At 38.5% G+C, this 13,289-nt stretch overlaps 1 protein-coding gene across 1 annotated transcript in view; it reads left to right on the top strand.

Annotated features, from left to right (window-relative positions):
• The window catches only part of rttn (rotatin), an 83,080-nt gene that overhangs the window by 14,666 nt on the left and 55,125 nt on the right, over positions 1-13,289 (top strand). Inside the window, exons 10-18 of the mRNA XM_053487906.1 lie at positions 39-157; positions 576-746; positions 3,008-3,220; positions 5,318-5,430; positions 5,593-5,719; positions 9,159-9,284; positions 9,519-9,635; positions 9,988-10,127; positions 11,467-11,638. Coding sequence (XP_053343881.1) covers positions 39-157; positions 576-746; positions 3,008-3,220; positions 5,318-5,430; positions 5,593-5,719; positions 9,159-9,284; positions 9,519-9,635; positions 9,988-10,127; positions 11,467-11,638 — 1,298 coding nt within the window. The remainder of the gene's footprint in view (positions 1-38; positions 158-575; positions 747-3,007; positions 3,221-5,317; positions 5,431-5,592; positions 5,720-9,158; positions 9,285-9,518; positions 9,636-9,987; positions 10,128-11,466; positions 11,639-13,289) is intronic.

Below are 13,289 nucleotides of genomic sequence, written 5' to 3' on the forward strand. Positions count from 1 at the left end.
TCATCCTGCTCTCTTGTGTCTCCTTGCGGATGTTTCAGAGAAGATGAAGGTTTTCCAGAAGACGCTGGAACTGCTGTCGGATATCCTCGCGTTGCTGAGGGTCATCGTGTCCCCGAATGAGCTCTGGGACGAGTGCAGCATCACCGCCAACGAACTGGCAAGTGCTTTAAATTTGTTCATGTTACAAGAGCGTGACTGATAATATCAGGGGTGTCTCATTTGCTTAAATAAATCATTTGAATAATTCATTTTGGGCTTAGTCTGTTCATTTGGAAAGCATTTTTTTGTATTAAATTGCACCTCTTGGTACACAGTACACTTAAAATAGTGCTGAATAGATTTTTTCTGCAAAGCTTGAACCTCTCCTTCATTTATTTTTAATGCACCCTTTGCAAAACAGAGCTCGCTTCCACTAAAACTCACTTTGAAATGTGTTGCTGCCCCCTGCTGGTTTTCTGTCACCATTGACTCAAACTTAAAAAAAAAAAACGATTAGCAACTTTTTTTTTCCCACTCTCTCTCTCTCTATCTCTCTCTCTCACTCTCTCTCCCCCCCCCCCCCCTCCCCCCCACAGAGAGAGAAGCTGCGGGTGTGTATAGAAAAGCTTGGAGACATCATGTGCCATCACCGTCACGTGGCATCGTCAGAGCAACCTGACTCAACTCTGATTCACCATCGCATGTCCTACATGGGGACTTCTGTCTTCACCATTCGCCTTCTGCAAACACTCCTACCTGTGGAGAAGGTGAGAAGGCATAGAATTAGTATTGGCTATAAATAATTAATGCATGGCTGTGTTCTGATGCACGTACGTACAGCATGCTGAGGAAAGTCTGTCTGCCTATTTCACAGAGAAAGGGGCACAGAATTTGTAGTGCCATTCTTTTAACATTAATAAGGAAAATCAAATGGGTTTAGGTGCAGTTGATCGGTACAGAGGGCCCCAACTTATCCTTTTCTTTCCACATGGTATTTTTTTTTTCCTTTTAGCATGGTTTTATGTGAATATGCTCCAATGAAAAGTGGAGTCACAATTTATATCCCGGAATTGCTTATTTCCTGTCCTCACTTACTTATCATCTATACCGCTTTTTATTTCCTGTTCTGAAATGTTTTATCATTTTTATAGTATATCAGTTTGTCACTCATTACATTTTTAAATATATTAATGAAATACAATGAACAGCCATTTCCTCCCCAGACCCTTTCTTTTGAAGTAAATAATCTAAAAGAACAGCTTGATATTTTACTAAAAGGCCAAAAAGGCTCAAAATCCTCTGTCTTTAGGATTTCACATAAACCACTACATAAAGTCTTTCTAGACCTTTTAAAAGGATAAAAGTCAGGACTCTGTGGTGGCTAGTTCATCTGTAAAATTATTTTTCATGCTCCCAGAACCACTCTTTCAAACTTTTATTGCTGGAATATGATTGGATAACCTTATCATTCTGTACTTTCAGGTCATCAGCTGACTTAATTTTATTGCTACATAAACTGAACAATGAAGCAGGATCAGATCATAACTCTGCCTACAGTAGCACTATGCATGATTTTATTTATGATGCTATTCATGCTATTCTTAGTAGGGTTGGGAATCACCAGGGATCACAAATTATGATAATATCAGGACACATTGGTGCCAATTTGATTTGCATTTGATTTGCATTTGATTCTATAAGTATCACAATTATAGAAAAAAAAAATTTCCTCATATTTTGTTATGGTCGTAAACGAACTTTTATACAAATAATTTGCTCCTACAACACAGGCTCAGTGGTGCTTGCCAGTGTGGGAATAGTTTATAGTGCCACCTGTAGGCTCATAGTGGAACGACACTATTTTACACCTCAAATGCAAAAATATATAAATTCAACAGTTATGTATTTTTTTTAAATCCAGTTTGGATTCAGTGTGACAATACATAATATGCCACACCAAAGAATCGCGATATATAACTGGATACATTTTCCCTCCATCCCTACTTCCTTTCCAGACAGGAATAGGCTCAGTCTAAATTCATCAGACCACATGACCTTTTTTTCTATTGCCTCAAAGTCCAAACTTTAGGCTTGCTGTCAAATTGATTAATTTATCCTGATTAGTCTCACTATCAAGTGATCCTTAAAGCTGTTTAGTGAGTTCTCACCACGTTATGTATGTTGCAATGCTCTTACTTTACTTACTGCAATGCTCAGGGTTCACTAATGTGTAAGACAATTTTTTTAAACTCATGAGCTTGCTAAAAGTATTGAAACTTAGTTGTTTTCTTTGCCTGATGCAGGCCACTAATTTAACCTTTCTAAAACACAGTTGCATCTTTTCCACACAAGTTTTAGAGTTGCTGTTATGGAAAAAACCAACATCTTTTGACCAATCAGGAACAGTTGTATAAACTGTATGTAACAGTGCATATTATTACTTGTATTTTTTTTAAGAAGTTTTGTCAACTTTGATTTTCAGTGTTTGTTTATAAATACTAATTGTTGCTGGAGCAGCTCGTTTTTAGCTTTTTTTTTGGTGTGTGAACCGTTTTTCAGATGCATTCGATTAGCAAATATCTCACACACTCTTGGCATTTGGTTATATCGCGGTTGGTGTTAATAGCTTTTGTAGGTTCTTTGCAGTAAAATCCTTTTGTATCACTTGGCAGTTGTCTTTTCACATCTTCTAGTGTGAAATTGTTACCCAGCAAATATTGTTTTTTAGTGCCACAGGTCAATGCTGGCTAAGAATAATCTCTTTTTAGATTAATTTCATTCAATCATTAATTTTTTTTTTTACCCTCCTTACATACTTAGTGTTTCTCTGCTGTGCAAGAGTACCTAAAGCCTTTTTTCTTACAAAACTATTAACAACAACCTTAGATGTAATTGACAGTAACGTGTATTCTTTAATTGATTATCTTTACAATACTGGCACATTCTGTACATGTAAGTGTATTTGTGTGTGTGTGTGTGTGTGCACATCAAGCCATGTTAATCATTTGCCTATCATTTCTTCTTAAAGGCGAGTGAAAACGTCCCTGAGGGTACGACGTTCGCCATTTTCCATCTCTGTCTGGATTTCCCCTTCAGTCTTGCGTTTCCCAGCATCCACGAGTCAGCCGTGGCCTACCTGGAGCAGTCAAACACCGAAAACCATGCCCTGTACCGCAGAGTTAGTCAAGCTGCTAACATGATGGAGGCTACTTGTTCCTTCCTAAAAGATGTTCGGGCTGAGGTAAGGCTCAGAGAAACAGCGAACCTGAATATGCTGAACGAGCAACCTTATTGACGGTGCTTCTTCAAAGTTTTAAAATTTAAGCTATGTTCTTTTACACCAAACTCAATCATCAATGTGTTTATGGAGCTTGCTTTGCGCACTGGTAAGCAGTCATGTTGGAACAGGAAGAGGGCTGTCCATAAACTGTTACCACAAAGTTGGGAGCATGAAATTGTCCAAAATGTCTTGGTATGCTGAAGCATTAAGAGTTCCTTTCACTGGAAGTAAGGGGCTGGGTTAAACTCACGAAAAGCAACCCCACACCAGTGCATAAAGCAAGGTCTATAAAGACATGGATGAGTGGGTTCAGTGTGGAAGAACTTGACTGGCCTACACAGAGTCCTGACCTGCACTCGATAGAACACCTTTGGGATGAATTAGAGTGGAGACTGTGAGTCAGGCCTTCTCGTCCAACAATAGTGTCTGACTTCACAAATGCGTTTCTATAAAAAGGGTCACAAATTCCCATGAACACACTCCTAAACCTTGTGGAAAGCCTTCCCAGAATAGTCGAAGCTGCAAACGGTGGGCCAACATCATATTAAACCCTATGGATTAAGAATTGAATTAGACTCAAGTTCATATGCATGTGAAGGCATGCGAGCAAATATTTTGCCATACTATACCAGATATGAATCTCTAATATAGATATTTGATATAGATATACATAGTATCAGCACTGACCTATATATGGTATATAAGTGTTGATACAGTGGTGAATAAGACTAAGTAGGAAACACTGGATTGTGTTTCTGGTACTGTTTAAGTAAAATTTAAACTAAGGAGAAATATACGTCTGGTTATCATTAATCAGTAATTACTGTCAAAAAAAGAATTTTTAAAAAGCAGCAGAATTAAAAATAGAAGCAAGAAGTAAAGACAGACATCATCACTGATGCAAAGCTCTGTAGGTTCCCGGTGTCATCTTAACAAACAGACAAACAACGGCTGCTTGAGTGTTAATCGCACCCCTTAAGAAGATTCTTCAGGGTGCTAAAAGCGAGGGCGTCGTGCTGCCTTCAAGTATTTTCAGTTACACACAAGAATAATTATGTGAAATTAATATGTGAAAATACAGTAAGTGCTATGTTGTTGTAACATACCTTAATGTTTAAAAAAAACATTTACATGGCTATCTAAGCAAAAGTAAAGGTTTGCTTAGAACATTTACAGGTTACAAGTATTACAACTTACAACCCCCACCTTCCTTTGCCTTGAAGATTTTATACTTTTGTTGCCCAAAGAGTTTAATTGTTTTGCTTCATAGTCCAAAGCAAGTGTACAAGTTCTTTTCACATGGATCAGATGTTTATCGTTGTGATGTTTTCCCAGGTAAGATTTCTTTCTGACGACTCTTCTATGCAGATCATGTTCATGCAATCATGTAGACTGGTGCATCATGTTAGCTAAACCTTCTTGCAGGTCATTTGGAAATCATCTGTATCCTGCTCATGCCTTGACATCCACAATTTTCTTTCATGGCCATTTCTTAGTGACGATGGAAATAGTGAACTGAAAATTATTTGGAAATCCTCCTTTCCTTTACCTCAATTAATTATATTTAGTTCTTGTGTAAAACCTTGTGTAAAATCTTGTTCTTCTGGCCAATTTCATGTTATAACCTGATATTTATTTATTATTTTTTAATTTATTATTATTATTATTATTGTTATTAAATTTTTTTGGAAAGGTTTTTTGCTCTCTACCTTTTAAATCCCTTACATTATATTTACAACTTAATATTATATTGGTTCATATAAATTAGTTTAGTAATTTTTAATATGTATCTGCCATGAAATAGCCTGTGAAGCTGATATGGCAATAAACCCTAATACAAACAATACAACCGGGTGTGGGTCCAATTCCTAATTTATTTTACTCATAAAATCCACTGAGTAACTGTGCATTAACATTTGTTTGCATCCACATCAGAATGTCTTACAGTGATATAACAGTAATGACTGAAGATGGATAAATAAGGCAATAGTGGTATTGTACTGTATAATGTAGGTATTAATGTGTTTTCTGAAAGCATGATATTGTTGTACTCTGCAGGGAGAAAAGAATTGGCTGGAGCTGCTGGAACTCGCTGGCCAAGCTGTAGATGGCTTTCCCTACCATCAGCACCTACCTCTCATTAAGGAATTCATCAACATCTGCTCCTTCTTGTAAGCTTTTCGAAGTATCTGTAATTACTTCAGGAATTATTAGCTTCTGTTAGACAAATAAAGGTCAGAGTTTTTTTTTTTTTAAGCAGCAGCAGTTGTTTTAGAATTAATCTTTAAGTATCGTTGCTCTGGATATAGTTTGTGTGCATTCTGTGTTTTTAGGTGGAAATCTGCTCAGGCAAGCCCACTGCTTCAAATGGAAAGCCAGAAGATTCTTCTAAAGCTATTATCACATCCTTTGCTGCCAGTGAAGGCTGAGACGTACGCACGCATTTTGGAGGTGGTCAAGGTGGTACAAACTTAAAATGCAAACGCTTCGTATTGACTAACAGTTATTTAGGTTATAAAAGGTGAATGTGAAAACTAATGTTACACAAGTGGGACTCCTGATTGTGCAGGATGGCAGAACCTCTCTGTTTATTTCTTTACATAATTCCCTGCTACATTTTGCACTTATCCCAACTATCCTCACTAGTGCTTGGATACCATTGATGTAGAAAGGTTTCTCAGTACCTTGGAGTCCATGATTGGACTGCCTGCATTATGTCTGAAATGCTGGCCTCCCAGGAACTCCTTTAATGGTGCATGTGAAAATGGCTAGGAGTGAGGTCAGGACTGTAAGGTCATGTTACAATAAGTGGTTAAGGCATGGGGCTACGGTTCGGAAGGTCCCAAGTTTAAATCCCACGACCACCAAGTTGTCCCTGTTGGGACCTTGAGCGAGGCCCTTAACCCTCAACTGCTCAGTTGTATAATGAAATAAAAAAGTAAGTTACTCTGGATAAGGGTGTCTGCCAAGTGCCTGAAATGTAAATGTGTCTCTTTTGCAAGTCGGTGACAAGTTATCTTTCATTTTTTAAAGATCAGGTGTTTCACTCGCTTAAACGGCAGCAGTGGGCTCCGAATAACCTCTGCTGGGTCCATCATTCACGGACTGATAGCCTTCTTTAAACCGTTTGCACCATAAAAGGTTAAACTGTAGCTAGTTCTCTGATCACCGTGCTGTATCTGAAATCTTCTATAAACCTTCATTAACAAGAAATTTTATCACAAGTCTCTGTGTCACTTGAACACTCCTTGTATAATTAAAAACACAACGACTCAGATTTACTTACCAGATAAGTAGTACTAGGCGGCATGGAGGCATAGTGGTTAGCACTGTCGCCTTGCACTTTAGGCCAGGGTTGATTCCCATTTCTGTGTGCATGGAGTTTGCATTTTCTCCCCGTGCTTGGTTAGTTGAAATGCAATTTGCCTATGTTGCCTGCAGTGGATCAGCACCCTGTCCTGAGTGTACCCAGCCTTGTGCCCCAAGTCTCCTGTGATACGCTCCAGGCCCCCCGTGACCCTATAAACAGGATTAATCAGTATAGACGATAAGCGAGTGGGTAAATAAGATAACAAGTACTAGTTTGCATGTGTTTTAAAGTTTGATTTAAATAGAAGGTAAATGGATAACATATAGCAAAATGTGGATTTGTCCAAATAGATGTGACAATTTACATGGAGAAAAGTTACAAATACTGTTAGGTGTAGACAAAAGTAATATATAAATGAAAATATTTTCACAGGCTCTGTGTAAAAGCTGTCGGTATTGGAGGTGTGGACATGCAGTGAATATTTAATACGAACCCAGAATCACCTTGGCAATAATAAATCATACATTTTAAGCAGCTTTTGAGTATTTCACTAGGGCATAGTCCCTAGGGCATTGTTGCGCATTAAAAAAAATAATTTTAGCTTATTAAAAAGGGATTGTTTTAATACATGCAGTCTGTTATTTTAAGTTGCAATATTTTTCTAAAGTGATATTTAGGCGTTGTAGGTCTTTTTGCAAGTGCAAAATTCATTAATTGATGTCTTATGTTTTTGCTAAAGAAACGTTCCATATTGCATGTCTTGGATGTTTTGTGTAGTTTAGACCTCTGATAATAGTGACACTAATGCTGTAATGCAATTTTAATGAAAGAAAAAATGTAAATTACTTTCCCCTTCAATATCTTTCCCTTCCCCAGTTATACTCTGCTGCATTCTGATCAAAGCATTGCAGAAGGTCTTATTTTGTTAGTTCCCTGGGAACAGACTTGACAACAACTTCTGGAACAGACTCAAACAGGGTCCTTGCTCTCAGCGAAGCACTTTTTAACCCAAGAAGCAGATTGCAGTAATTGACCACCCTCCCAACTCACACCGTCTAGCACTGTGAGGCTTTTCCCTAAAATCAAGTCTGCACTCAAAGTAACCTGCTTGTTCCAAAAGTGAAGAAGAAAACGACAGGGCATATGAGACAGCTCAAGGAAGAAGACCGAGTGCACCGCTCTGAATAGTGAAAGAGGAGAATGAGGGGAATATATTCATGGGGAAAGCAAACAATATATATATATATATATATATATATATATTAGATTTTTTCCTTGATTTTCTCCCTAATTTAGTCGTGTCCAATTCCTCCGAGGGCTTCCACATTAAGGCTACTACTACCACTCAGTCAGGAGGGCCGAAGACTATCACGTGACCACATGACTCCAGCCGACTGCATCTTTTCAAACTGCTCCCTCACGCACCGTTGTGGGCGGCATAACACACTTAGAGGACAGCGCTATCCGCTCCTTCCGCTTGCGTGAGCTCACAGACGCCCCTGATTGCCGTAGAGCCGTGATTAATGTGGGAGCACTAAGTACCTCTCATCCCTCCCCTCTGAGAGAACTCGGCCAATCAGCTCTCTCTAGACCTCCAGCTGCGAGAGGTTACAGCATAACGCGGGATTTGAACTCGCGATCTTCCATGGAATCTTCTATAAGATTCCATAATTAGTTTTTCTTTTTTTAAGGTTTCTGTGAAAATGTTAGGATTGATGTTAGGATTGATTGATTCCAGGTTATAAAACATAATTATTATCTCATGGTTTAACTAAATTCCACTGAACGTATGCTGTGATGTGCAAATTAATTACAAAGATAGCTTAGGTGAGGTGGAAGGTTTTTTAATGTGCAGAGTACACAAACCCTGTAAAAGTAGAGATGCCATAGCCTAAATATTACTCAAGTAAAAGTAGAAGTTATGATTTAAATTTTACGGCTGCAGAAATAGGAAAGTTACTTACCTTCAAATTTACTCAAGTATGACAAGTACTAAGATTGTATTAGCTTACAGTAGCCTTGAAGTCAAAGTAAAGATTCTCTCTCTCTCTCTCTCTCTCTCTCTCTCTCTCTCTCCCATCTGTGAATATGCTGTTTTGTTGCCATCTTCAACTGTCTCCACTTCTGATTTCAAACATCTGTTACATAATTAGTAAAGGCAATTATGCATAATAGCCAGTGGGTGGTGGGTTACTGCTTCAAATACTACTCTTGTTATGTAACACAACATGACGAAATGTAGTGAAGTAGAAAGTACAATTACAGAGGGGCCCAAAAGATATACACACACACACACACACACACACACACACACACACACACACACACACACAATGTACATATTTGATGTAGAAAAAAGTAGAGTAAAGGTAAAAAGCATCCACTAATAAAACTGCTCATGTGAAGTTCATATACATGAAAACTGCGCTTAAGTACAGTAACAAAGTAAAAGTAGATGTATAAATTAATCTATGCCCTCTAGCCATTTGGATTTAGGAATCCAGCAGCTCTGTGTGAAATGACTGTTTATTTTATTATGAATTCCTTAACACTCGTATTAATACAATACGTTTTTTTTTCTCTCTGCAGGAGTGTTTGGGGGTTCATAATGTGTCCAGACAAGCTTCTTCGATCTGCACCGGCGTGCATTTCATATTCCACCCCCGTGTCCTTTATGAAATCAGTGCCTTCGGCCTTAACGACCAGACAAAAGAGGTGAGTTTCCTGTTCCTCATCAGCCAATGAGAAGCTGTTAATGTCAAAAAGAATGTTTAGATTTGTTGACCTATTGCTTTGTAATGTTAGCAAGGGTCACACTCAATGCAACACTTGACATTGGGAGAGACATATCAGCACGTGTGTTTCATTGCGCCGAGTCTTGTTTGGATTAAATGGATCGTGAGCTTGACATCATAGAGCCATCAGCTTGCTTTATGTGTGATCCAAAAGGTGAATTCAGCTGCCAAGGATCTTCTTCTGTACCTGCTAAAGGGACGATTGATGATGACTGCTTCGAGTTGGAGTAAATTTAATGAAGCCCTTTACCCGGTTATTCCCGTACTGCAGGTACACACACACACACACACACACACACACACACACACACACACACACACACACACACACACACAAGCTTGCAAGTGAAATGAAAATGCAGAATTAATTTTAATGTATTAAAACCATGCTAGAGGCTAAATTTTAATTCCCAGCATTCTGCTTTAAGAGTCTTTCATACACTCCTGCTAAAAGTGAAAAAGAAACATTCACGAGTGATGAATATTCATTGTCTCGCCACGTCTCATTTATTTTGTCGAGGACGCTCAGTAATTGGATCATCCTGTCAATAAAGCGTAGCTGAAGTACTCGGTCTTCATGATTTAAAAAAATATATATATTTATTTTAATTTTGCTGTGTTAGAGTCATGCAGGCACAGAGGATGCCCTGGGAACCAGCATCCTGCTGATAAGTGGGCTCTCGGATGAGATTGGAGGCACAGCCCATACCTCAGGAACTCGACTCTCTGCCATAATCAGACTGCTCTTCTCCAAACAGCATGTGTGAGTTCTTCTGACCGACAATTTGGCATTCTGTACAGCAGCTTGGGGGAAAAAAAGTAAAATAGTGGTGGGTTGTGGGTCTGCCGAATTCACAGCACGTCCTTATGGTTCTTAGATGTGCTTCTGTGGGTTTCCAGTTGGTTTTTGCTTCCTGATGAGCGGCATACGACTTATGAACTTGGTATCCATGTTAATCTGTTGTATATATTTTGGTTTGATGTGCTTTCAAATACAAAAAAGTAATGTATATTTGCTTCATTTCTGTAAAATATGGGGTAACTGGAAATGGTGTAAACCTTAGGCTTCCACACAATACTACGCAATACAGCTTCTTAGGCAAAGATCAAATAGTTTCTAAAGCTAATGCATCTGTTATGATTAAATTTCAGAGCCTTTAGGCATGTAACTTGGATGTATCGAGTTAAGCATTCTGTTAATTATGCATCTAATGCAGTTACTGTTTCACCACCACAGGTCCCAATCTAAAGCTAAAATATAAAGAAAACACGACTGTCGCATGACTGCATTGTCATGGGAAGCCTGTAAGATCTGTATTTGTGAATTGACCATTAGCTTGATGGCTTTGGGATGAAATGACCTGTTATGACACATTTTGTAGTAAATGACTACGAGTTATAACTGTTTAAATTATTTCTGCAGTAGCTTTCAAATGGCACTGAAGTCAACGGAAATCTGTCAGTTTAGCTGACTTTGGAACTCTTAATGTTTCAGTAGATCGTTCTCTTTTTTTTCCCCCCTTGGTCAGAGAGTTAGTTTATTTAATCAAAAGAGATGTGGTCAACCTATAGAACATTTTATTAACAATAACGAAAGGCGGTTTGTTGTTTGATTAAGTTTTATGTTGACAAAGAATTTTCTTATGCCCTGGTTAAGATTTAGAAATAATAAAAGGAGTCTTTATTAAGCCAGAGTTTGATTTAGAAAACATGAATTATTGTTTACACACAAGTTGTTTGTCCTGTTTATAAAAAAAATATGATAATTTCTAATCAGTTAACTCAATTTATAATTGATAAGGATTACTGCAGTTTTTTTTTCTTGTTTTAAGTCAATGCATCAGGGCTTACAAGGTTGGCCTTGTGTGTTGAGCTTAAGAATGTCCTTGATTATTACTGTTTCTTATATTTTTTCTTGGTGGTGTTGTGGGCTTGTTTTACCACTGTAGCTGAATAATTCGAGTAAAACCTCTGTTAATATTTTAAAGCAGCACCGTGCTTAGTAGCTGAGCTCCGGCACTAACTCGTGTTAGTGTTAAGCGGCTAAACATCATCTGAGCCTTTTTACTCTGCTGTAATTTTAACATCTGTTTTTTTTAAAGGGTAAGAAACAAAGCAGCTCAATACCTGTCATCTCATTTGGCCAATTCAGAAGACAACAAGGCGTCCCAGCCTGAAGTGGACAACTCAATTCTGTCATCACTGCCATCTCTTTTTGTCACTGACAAATGTGTGGACATCAGACTAGGCGACTCCAAGAAGTCTTATCTTAAGGTGAGCTCACATCATTTTGGAGAAAAATAAAAGAGTTAGTCCAAACGTTTGCTCAAGCAGTGCTTTGTCTTCTTTTGGAACTGGTTTTGTTCACGGCAAAACTCAACAAAATACAGTATCTGGCATGTTGTGTCTAAAATGCCAGTTACTCAATTTGCGTTTTTTTGTTTATAGAAATGTTGTATACAACCAATTTCACACAAGCAAGAGCATGATTGTGGGCATGACATTTACGGTCCAAACACTAGTAGTGTGCAGGTTCCTCTTGTTCTTCTAAGAATTTTTTTTTTCCATCATCCAGGCCTTTTTGGGACCTTAACATGCTCAAAAACTCTAAAAATTAGCAGACATGTTAAAATCTGCAGTCATTCACTTTGGCTTGGCCCTGGAAGTGGCACACGTCTGTCACTGCATAACCTGGAAAATCACTTGCAGGTTTACCGGTACAAAGTTTACATCTCATTAAACTGAACAACTTTCGCTCTGTTATTAGGTCTAATCCACAGGAAGTCATTTATTTTGTGTTGTTTGTAAAACATACCCAATAGAATTTGATATACTCCTCCTAGGGGATTTTTACAATTGACACCATCCAAGCCAATGTGATCTCAAGACTTGGACAATATTTTTGAGATCTCAAACAGTTCAGCTATGGCGATATAAAAATTTATATTGTAATATAGGTTAGAAGGAGAGTCAGTTTTCTTGTTCAGTGTACATTGCCGAGATCAGTTTTATTAGGCCCAAATTTTCACTTATGTCCTTTTGGTATTTCCCCTTAAAATGCATGTGCCTACTGTGCCCACTGTCTTTCTGGTATATATTTATATATTTATGTAATGGGTGAAAGTAGGTCGGTATGGCGTATGGTACTGGAAAGAGGAGAGAGCAGCTCAAATTCAAAACCAGTCTACCTGAGCCACCAATAATGAACTGGAATCCATATTAACTTAAACACGTCTCCTGTTATACTGAACTTCCAGTCTCACACAGTATGATGCAGATCAATCCCTGCTATCCGTTATCACCCAAATGAGGATGGACTCTCTGTTGAGTCTGCTTTCTCTCAAAGTTTCTTCCTACTACCATCTCGGGAGTTTTTCCTTACCACCGTCGGCTTGCTGATCAGGGACAGTCTTATCATTTTGATTTATACACATTCACATTTCATACGAACTTAAATAATTCTTTTGATTGTGTAAAGCTGCTTTGCAACAATGTCAATTGTTAAAAGCGCTATACAAATAAAATTAAATTGGGGCGGCACGGTGGTGTAGTCTTTAGCACTGTCGCCTTGCACCACCAGGATCCGGGTTCGATTTCCAGCCAGGCTCGATTTCCGTCTCTGTGTGCATGGAGTTTACATGTTTTCCCCATGCTTCGTGGATTTCGTCTCGCAGTCCAAAGACATGTAGGTTAGGCTGTTAATTGGTGTTTCCAAATTGCCCGTAGTGTGTGAATGAGGGTGTGTGTGTGTGTGTGCCCTGCTATGGATTGGCACCCTGTCCAGGGTGTACCCCTAAGCCTCCTGGGATAGGCTTCAGGTCCCTGTGACCCTGAATACAGGATAAAACGGTATAGTAGATGAGTGAGTGAATTGAATCGAAAGCATTTTAAGCAAGAAAGTACGTCTTGATAATGTTTCTTTAAT

Source organism: Clarias gariepinus, chromosome 26 (genome assembly GCF_024256425.1).
Source record: "Clarias gariepinus isolate MV-2021 ecotype Netherlands chromosome 26, CGAR_prim_01v2, whole genome shotgun sequence".
Classification (NCBI taxonomy): Eukaryota; Metazoa; Chordata; class Actinopteri; order Siluriformes; family Clariidae; genus Clarias; species Clarias gariepinus.